Source organism: Macrobrachium nipponense, chromosome 3 (assembly GCF_015104395.2).
Source record: "Macrobrachium nipponense isolate FS-2020 chromosome 3, ASM1510439v2, whole genome shotgun sequence".
Lineage (NCBI taxonomy): Eukaryota > Metazoa > Arthropoda > Malacostraca > Decapoda > Palaemonidae > Macrobrachium > Macrobrachium nipponense.
In genome coordinates this window covers 116,975,805-116,985,804 of record NC_087202.1, presented here as the reverse complement: position 1 = coordinate 116,985,804, position 10,000 = coordinate 116,975,805, and the positions used below count along the sequence as shown (strand labels likewise).

General features: G+C 32.2%; 1 protein-coding gene and 1 long non-coding RNA gene across 3 annotated transcripts in view; one reads left to right on the top strand and one right to left on the bottom strand.

Annotated features, from left to right (window-relative positions):
• The window catches only part of LOC135222273 (uncharacterized), a 6,996-nt gene extending 4,354 nt beyond the window's left edge, over positions 1-2,642 (bottom strand). The window contains exon 1 of the mRNA XM_064260382.1: positions 1,973-2,642. Within this exon, the coding sequence (XP_064116452.1) occupies positions 1,973-2,153 (181 nt within the window). The 5' untranslated portion in view covers positions 2,154-2,642. The remainder of the gene's footprint in view (positions 1-1,972) is intronic.
• Positions 1-10,000, top strand: part of LOC135221993 (uncharacterized) — a 100,497-nt gene that overhangs the window by 77,316 nt on the left and 13,181 nt on the right. Inside the window, exons 1-3 of one of the 2 annotated variants that reach the window (XR_010316147.1) lie at positions 3,076-3,188; positions 5,023-5,126; positions 5,512-5,779. This is a non-coding gene — a long non-coding RNA (uncharacterized LOC135221993). Of the gene's footprint in view, positions 1-3,075; positions 3,189-5,022; positions 5,127-5,511; positions 5,780-10,000 lie in introns of those variants that run through there. The other variant, XR_010316148.1, reaches the window with a different exon arrangement.

Genomic DNA, 10,000 nt, shown 5'->3' with positions numbered 1-10,000 from the left:
TGTTCAAGGTTTCCGGTGTTTTCTTCGAGTTAATCTGAAATCGAGGGGAAGCACTTTTCCTGTAAACTTATTCATAACATTCTTGTAAACAAATTCTATCCCAAACTTGAAATGACATTTTAGATTCCCTTTGGGATATAACTGTTAACATTTGCTACTAAGGATTAGCGCAGTCATTCACAGAAAACTAAAACTTTACACTGAGCGAAAATACGGATGTCTTTAATTTTCACTTAGTAAAAATGTGGATCCCTTGAATTTTTACTTTGCAGAAATACGGATGTTTTAATTTTCACGTCGCTAAAATGCAGATGTTTATTATTTTCACTTCTCAAAAACACGGATGTTTTTAGTTTTCACGTCGCTAAAATACGGATGTTTTTAATTTTCACGTCGCTAAAATACGGATGTTTTTAGTTTTCACGTCGCTAGAATGCAGATGTTTTTAATTTTCACGTCGCTAAAATACGGATGTTTTTAATTTTCACGTCGCTAAAATATGGATGTTTTTAGTTTTCACGTCGCTAAAATGCATGTTTTTAATTTTCACGTCGCTAAAATACGGATGTTTTTAATTTTCACTTCCCAAAAATACGGATGTTTTTAATTTTCACTTTGCAAATATACGGATATTTTTAATTTTCACGTCGCTAAAATACAAATGTTTTTAATTTTCACGTCGCTAAAATACAAATGTTTTTAATTTTCACGTCGCAAAAATAAGGATGTTTTTATTGTTCATGTCGCAAAAATAAGGATGTTTTTAATTTTCACGTCGCAAAAATAAGGATGTTTTTAATTTTCACGTCGCTAAAATACGAATGTTTTTAATTTTCACGTCGCAAAAATAAGGATGTTTTTAATTTTCACGTCGCAAAAATAAGGATGTTTTTAATTTTCACGCCGCAAAAATACGGATATTTTTTATTTTCACGTCGCTAAAATACGGCTCTCTTTAATTTTCACGTCGCTAAAATACGGATGTTTTTAATTTTCACGTCGCTAAAATAAGGATGTTTTTAATTTTCACGTTGCTAGATGTTTTTAATTTTCACGTCGCTAAAATACGGATGTTTTTAATTTTCACGTCGCAAAAACCTCCTTGCGGAAAATTACTGGTGTCTTTAATCCTCTCTTCGCAACAATACGGTTGTCTTTAATTTTCTCCTATAAAAAATACGGATGTTATTAATTTTCACTTCGCAACAATAGGATGTCTGTTATTTCCTCTGATCAAAATACGGATGTCTTTCATTTTCTCTTATCAAAATACTGATGTATTTTATTTTCCCTCATAGAAAATACAGATGTTTTTAATTTACACTTTCAACAGTACGGATGTCTTGAATGTTCTGTTATAAAAAATACGGATGTCTTTAATTTTCACTTCGCTACAATATGGATATTTGTAATTTTCACTTCGCAAACTACGGATGCCTTTAATTTTCACTTAGGAAAAGTACGGATATATATAGGGTGTCTTTTCGTCTTTTTTGTTAACAAAATTGACATCGCATACCGAGATTTAAGATTGGTAGGGAAATTCTCGAATTCTCGTTCTCCGGAATAGATTCTGGGCCGCAGTTCGTAGTTTTGGTGACTCCGCAGGTTTAGTGAAACTCTATATCCCTCCGTCATCCTAAAACCCTTCTTTATTCGTCTCCTAAATTTTCTTGTCTTAAAAGTTGCGTTTCCCGGAACAGTAATTTCATTAGATCTCTGTTTATTTCAACACAGTTTCTGAGAGTACCTCGATCGGTTTTCGTAAATCTCGTAGTTACCACTGTCACAGATTAAAATAGCACGACGGTAGTATTGTTTCTCAGCTGAGGTCTGTAACTTGGTTGGGAGGAAAATTATACATTTAAGAGTCTCGAATGATGAACGAAGGTAGCACTACGACCTCTTTTAGAATTTCTTTGGAGGAAGCAAGATAATTCACACCCGCAAAGTAAAACAAGAAGGGACTTACCGAGTACCCAAGGAAACATGGTAGATGGCGACACGGGGAATCTCTCAACAGAAATAGTCTCGATCCAAGCTGCTGCCTTCTCTAAGTCCAAGATAAACATGCCTTCCTGGGTTTCCTTACCCCCTTTAAATACTGGAAAGAGTACTGGAAAGTGGCAGCCAGGAATCACAACATCCTTCATGCTCCAGTGTTGCTTGTTTCCACTTTTGTAATGGATATTTTTTTTATTTTACAGTAACTGATTAAGGTACCTGAGTATTTCAGTAACAAGTATGACGGACGTCGGTGGAAGCCTATGATGAGAATTCTGCCAATGTTTTTGAGCCTGTTTCCTATCTTTTTTAACTTTAAATTCGTGAATAAACAAGTCCTGTGAGACTCCGATTGGTGTCCGTATGCTTGGCAACTCGGCGCGATTCTATGCTTGTGGTGACAGTTGGTGATGCTTTATGATGCTCCCAGAATATTTCTAAGACTAATGATCGTGTCAGCTGTATCACAGAGTCGACGAAGACTCTTTCCTACTAATTGGTATCTCCTAATTTGGCTTAACAATTACCGAAAAGTATGACGTCTTTCCGAACTCGCTGCGTTGCAGGTCGGGTTTTCAAAAATGTTTTTCGGCCTGTTTTGAAAACGACTGTTAAATCGTCGGGTAATCTTTCGTTAAATAGCACTTCTTAGCTTTCCTTCTTGATTGTTTTTCATAGGCTTTCCATCATTATTTTCTATCTTTGCAGCGAACTAATAACACTAACCGATACCTACTCCTGTCGGTTGCTGGATAAAATATATGACGTTATTTAAAAATAGACAAAAAGGGCATCTTTAGCGTTTATGATGCTATGATCGTTACCAGAGCAATTCGATTCTAAGTTTCCATAAAGAATTGCTTTTGCAACAAGCAAGAAGAATTAAATCAAAATTTCGTACGACAATGTTTTTACAATGATCGTTAACATCCGAAATGTTTCGTTCCCTGGGCAAGGGGAAAGCTCCGGCTTACTCTCATGACACACCCGAAATCTTGTGAAACAACGCGGATGCGAAAGCAGCCCCCTGGCATTCATAAAGGGGGAGCCGCACCAATCTTCACCAGTCTTCTCTGGATCGGTGGCGTAACAACTACTACTCCTCCCCCCACCAAGCCAACTCAGGTGAAGGAGAAGGGACTTCTTAGTCCAGAAAATTTTCACTTAGCCAGCTTATATAATCTGTAAGTCCTCTACTCTGGAGAACTCGAAGTCCAGCCACAAGGTCTCGAGCCAACCGGTCTTAGCGCGAGTTGATATTTTCGTTTCCTATTTGCGGGAAGTTACTGCGAACATTTCCCCAGTTAGCGACTTTGTACCCTCAGACAGTTTTCAAGTTTTCGGCCTACTTTTCGAGTAAAGTCCTCCTAGTTGTAGGGTAGACGGAATATGTAAAATGCCCAGTAACATATTTCTTGAAATCTTGCTGTGATAAGTTCAGAGACGTGCGCAATTTCTTTGCTCTACTTGACTTCATGTCATTTCTAGAAGGCTAGGCGCGAGGGTGAGGTATTTTTCTACTCACTTAATGTTCCAAAAGCTGAAGTTTCCTTGCGGCTTTTTGTATATATTTTTTCTTTAGAGTAACTATTAAATGTCCCTATTCCTTAGCGAGTTCTCCGCTGTGTTAATCGTTAATATGGGGCTAGACGGGTGAAATTAATGTGCTTTGCTTCGGGAAATCGCTCAAAGAGTGTAATTCATATATCTAGAAGTATTTCCTTCCACCTGCCGCTTTAAAATTCAGATATTTGATCGCAGAGTTCGAGGAAGAAACCCCCGCTAATTGACCAATCTTCTTAGTAAATTGTTACTGCATTGTTATTAGTATATAACTGTCCTTGTTTTAATCCATACTGAAGTATACGGCATAAAAGTAAGAAGTGAAATTCTTAGAGGTTATTTACGAGACACAGCTAAACTGTATTGTTTCGAGGTTTTTATTCTACCGAATGAAATCAGTCGTCGCTTGGACGTAGCCTATACTTCTAAAATACCAATTCTCTCTTTATTGTAGCAAATACGTTTAATTCATTTCCAGTTGTTATTGACGTTATAAACTGCTTTAAAAGTAGAACTGGGTTGATTAGTAATTAGCGATACTCAAAACTGACCCAGACGAATATTTTGAAATGACTATATTTCTTTTCAAGTTAAATTCCATATTATTTATGAGGAATTTAGGCGTAGAAATCTGTATATGTCCATCAAGTTATAGGAACTTGTCAAAGAAGCCGTAGAAAGTAAAGGTTGTTTGTTTCTCAAAATTATTTTACAATGTAAGGAAGTGTAACCGCTTAATCTATAGTAAAAATACTTTTTATTTTGAATTTGTAATAGTTGATCAAATGGAAATAATAATTCGGAATCGGCGCAGGCTCAAGACTTTGGGATAAGATGGGAATCATAGCTGGGTTTCTTTGAGTACTGGAGCGATTTTCCATTGTAATGGGACTGAAAATGTAAGGTTACTTAGCTTGAAGTGGTTTCTCTTCCGAACTGATTGGGAAAGATGGTCGGGTTCAAATAGGATTTGTTTTAGGAAGTGTAGTTTGAGAAACAGAGGTAAACATATCTTTATTTATTAATGAAAGTAGCAGGTAATTGATCACAAGGGATGAAATAACTTTAGTAAAATTAAAATAGCTCAGGGGAACTTTTGGTTGCTAGATAAGGCCATTGCTTTTATTTTAGGGTTGGATGAGGAGACAGATTTTCATGTCGCAGAAAGTTAGTAAGTGAATATTTGCATTGGGTAATATTGAGTGAGGTTAAAACTCGAAGTGGAAATCGGAGTTTTAAATTTCTTTGACTTATATTATTCAGAATGATAGAAGTTTATTCAGGCAAAGTTTTTGAACACCGTTTACTACCTGGAAAGAAAACTTAACACCAAGTCTACGCTCAGGTTAGGTGTCTTCTATATAGCATTGCCTATTTCACACTGTAATTATTCTGAAAAAATTGACTAATGGTTTTCAGAGATGAATTCATACTGACTATCATAGTTTCTTGCAGGTGATTCTGTAATTTCTGAAAAATTGCTATTCACAAGATCTCTAACGGCAATTGTGATCAAAGCAAGATCTGTGCAGACCTATCCACAGTGGACTGAGATTCAGGTAAACACTAAATACGTATGACTTAGTAATTCTTAAATAAAGACCTGAACAGTTAAGAAAGAAGAATTATTTTTCCATGACTAATGTTTCTGAAAATGTAGAAAGAGCATTTAATTAAGCTGCAGACTGAAGTTCTCAATTTGCGACATTTAGAGATTAAGGATAATAATGATAACCTTGAAGAGAACGTGTTGTGTAAGACAGAAAGCGACCTATAAAGTAAGATTATCCAAAACATTTATATTTAAAGTCAAAACGAAATTGACTATCAGGTACACTTTGAAGATTAAGGTTCATTCAAAATTCGTTAAGTTAAGCATGTTTATTTCGAAGACGTACCGAGTGCAAAGATGGCTAATGAGGTAGATTTGTATGATTCCCAAAGGGCCATTGTCATAGTGTGCGAAGACTCCAGTACCTCGAGAGGTTATCTCGTAAACAAAATGGAGAGAATAGTGAATCGAATCGTGCCACCACATCTCTGGACTGGCCTGGACTCAAGGGGTCCGCTATTAGCCTCGTCAGTTGGCTGGAATCGGCGCATCACTCCCAACATCAGAGGTCCCGAAACGTCCCTCAGAGGACGTCAAGCTTTGCCACCGAATTTGACGAGAAGACGACTCGACTTCCTCCAGCAGATCCATCCACCTCCGGTAAGTCACACTCACACGTGTTTCTTGAGTGGGTGGAGTTTTGTTTGTCTGTCCTTTCGAGTTCACATGCTTTATATAGTTATTCTTGTGAAAGCTACCAGAATTTCTGTACTAGCAGTAAAGCCCTTCTCAAATATATATATAGCTAGTTTGCCTCAACGATGAGGAGGCTACAAATGAGTCACACGAGTAGTTTGAAACTGTCATTTTTTTGTGTTACAATATTTAATAATAATATACATACGTATGAATTGGTTACGAAAATCATGAATACAATCTTGTACCTATAATACTGCGTACAATGTCATGTCATTAACTTTTATTTTAGACAGCACTGTTGCCACATAAATAAGATTCCCGCTATATCATTTCCCATAATTAGTGTCCACAATTGCCAAGTAAACTAGTCCAAAATTAGTACTATCGTGGTGATACTTTGCTGTTTCATATCAAGTCTTGAAACCTAAGGTTCCTTAAGCCAATTAAAACTCGAATGGGAGCGAATTCGCAAAACGGGGTCATTGGACTGCTTAGAAAATCATAAGTGTGAAGTCAAGATAACCCGACAAAAAGAATCGGTGATAAATATGATTTTAGTCGATAATGACGTCATCGTAACGCAAAGATAATTAATAAAAAAGGGCACTTGGCAACTGGAACGTGCCTTTGTTATGATAGCAATTTTCTACCGTGTGGAATCACTTGTAGCCATAGCTTACGATGTAATGGTATACTATTTCTTCACACTTTCATATCTGGGGATTTCACTATTTGGGAATTATGTAGATGTTGAGAGCAGGCTGACACACACACACACACACACTCACACATAATTATACTCACATGTTATATATAAATTAAATAGAATGTCAGGTTACAAGCATTGTGCAAGCCTATTTCTTTATCATTTATTTCTACATTTTCCAAGCATAGGTGGGATATATTTATATTACAACAAACCCAATACTAGTATTTTGTATGCACGTAACATTTAATAATCATGCAATTGGTTCATATGTACTCCTAAACACAAATGCAGTGTGTAACGCATAAACAACTAACTGTATCATATAACTGTTGTTCATCCACTGATTTCTATTTACATGTAAATGTCTCTCAATGAAATTCATATGCAGAAATACGAAGACAGGTGCAGTTCACTCATGCTGATATAAAAGCTTCAATACTTAAGCTTGGTTGTTTATGCACATTCATATTAATTCTATCATTTATTAAAACATTCATGCATTCACCTGAATGCAGATATTTTGTAAGTCTTTCTATAACGATATTTTTTTACGATTAAAAAGTTACAGCGGGGCTAAATGATTTGGTTAGTATATAATTACTATTTGTCTCAACCCTCCATATTACAATATTACAGCAAGACAACATGGAATACGAGCAACAATTATACGTTACACTTGATATTATATTATATATATATATAATTATATATTATATATATTTTATATATTTATTTTAATAATATAATATGCAAAATATATATTTATATATATATAATTTTAATTATAGATCTATATATATAATCTATATTATATATATATATATTTATACTAAAATATATATTTATTATCTATATATATATATCTACTAATTTATATATCTATATATTTATATATCTATGATTTATATATCTTATATTTATATATCTATATCTCTATATATTTATATATCTTTATATTTATATATCTATATATTTTATATATCTATATATTTATATATTCGATATATATGTATATCTATTTATTATATCTCTTATTTAATATTTATATTTTATAATATATATGTATATATATATATATATATATATATATATATATATATATATATATATATCTATTTATATTTTGATATTTATATTTATATATATATATATATATATATATAGATATATTAATATATATATATATATATAAATATATATAGAATATATATATATTTATATATATGAGTATATATATGTAATTATATATGATATAGATATGTGTGTATGTATGTATGTAATAATATATATATATATATATTATATATATATATTTTATATATTATAAATGTATATGTATATATATATTTATATATATATATATATATATATATATATATATATATATTACAATATTACAGCAAGACAAATGGTAATACGAGCACATAATTATACTTACACCTATATATATATATATATATATATATATATATATATATATATATATCTATATAGTATGTATGTATATATATATATATATAATATAAAATAATGTAATATAATTATATTTTATTATAATAAATGTATATATATAAATATATATGACATATATAATTGTAATTATATATATATTAATTTATATATTATATATAAATATTAATATTATATTTAACTTATTATAATTATTATTTAATATATAAATATATATAATATTATATATAATTATAATATATAATGTGTAAGTATCATGTATTTGTATTACCATTTGTCTTGCTGTAATATTGTAATATGGAGGGTTGAGACAATATCATATAATTTACATTTCATGCTCACAATTTAATGATTATTTACATTTCATGGTCATGCTTTAATGATACAAAATCTCATTATAGGATTTCAAATATTTTTCTTAACCCTCAGTATTACTACAAGACATGTCGTAATATACAAACACATGCATACACAGGCATATATATATATATATATATATCATATATATTTCACTTTCATTCTTCAACCATTATACAATCTTATACTTTCAACTTGATCTTAGCACTCAAGGGTGTATTTTCACACAGGCTTTTGTCACTTTAAGGGAATGTATTAAAGTCTTTTCGTTATGCACACCTCTGGTTTCATATTTATGTACTGAAGAGTTGGGTACTTTAGCCACAAAATAATTTTTGGGGGGATGGCCATTTTGTGGTATGATGTTTTTCCAGTGGCCTTCAAACCGAATTGAATATGAAGATGTTTACTTATTTGCTTTTATATATATATATATATATATATATATATATATATATATATATATATATATATACATATATATATATATAATTTGCAAGACATCTTGTGTATTTTCTTGGACTACTAATTTAGAAATGAGGCGTTCATATCAGTGCAGGCTACAGACAGTAATGGACGCCTTCAAAGGCATTTCTAATCTCAATTCCCTACAAATGTTAAGTGAGTCGATTATAATTCCAACTTTAACTATAAGACCCCGGCAAACAAACTATTGGAGGAGCCCTGTGTACCAAAACATCACTAGTTAATAAATTCCATCCGTTTGCTGCCTGGGTCGAGAGGTCCACACTAGGCTTGTAACTCTTCTTTTTCAAACTTTACCCCCATTTTTTTTTTCATAAACACTCCTAATAGTCAGAAGGAGTGATGAATAAAGAATAAAGATATATATGATAATTGTACTCAAAGCTCTGTAGACATTGCTAACAAATTTACTTTTCTGTGCTCACGCACGTGACGTACATACATTTGCATATAAAATACATTCATGCTTTAATGCCATAGAAGATTATTATTATTATTATTATTATTATTATTATTATTATTATTATTATTATTATTATTATTATTATTCAAAATGAGCACACGTTCTTATGAGCCACGTCTGAGAATACATTATGTATGTTATCTTCCTCGGGACGATGTGATCGAATATTAGAAAAAAAACTTAAAAGTGCATATACTAAAACATTTATTTAAGTGGAAATTTGTCGTAAAAGTACTGAGATCGAATTCATAAAGCAAGTCTGCAAAAGTCGTTTATGTTAGAGAGATTTATTTGAAGCTTTAAAGCTTTTTGTTCCCAAAGTCCTTGTTTCAACCGCTAGGATATCCTAATCTCTAATAAAAATACGGCTAAAAGATGAACTACAGGCTGTAATTTAATCGTTACTTTCTTAATATTATTAAGAATAAATTATGGCTGTCAAGCAAATTCAGGAAACTTATTTAGACATATTCATGAACTATTTAACAACTGTAAAGTTGTAGATGCCTCCTCAGGCTACTTGTTAAAGATAAAAATTGAAAAAGCACCGGACACTGCTAGAAATCTAGTTGTATGGAATAAGAACATTGCTAAAATCAGGCTTCCGCTGGCTCCTTTTCGTGTCTTGTTTTGGTCCGGCAGCTTATCCGTGTTTTTGTTTTGGTCCATCAGCTGATGGCAGCCATCTTGTAACCAC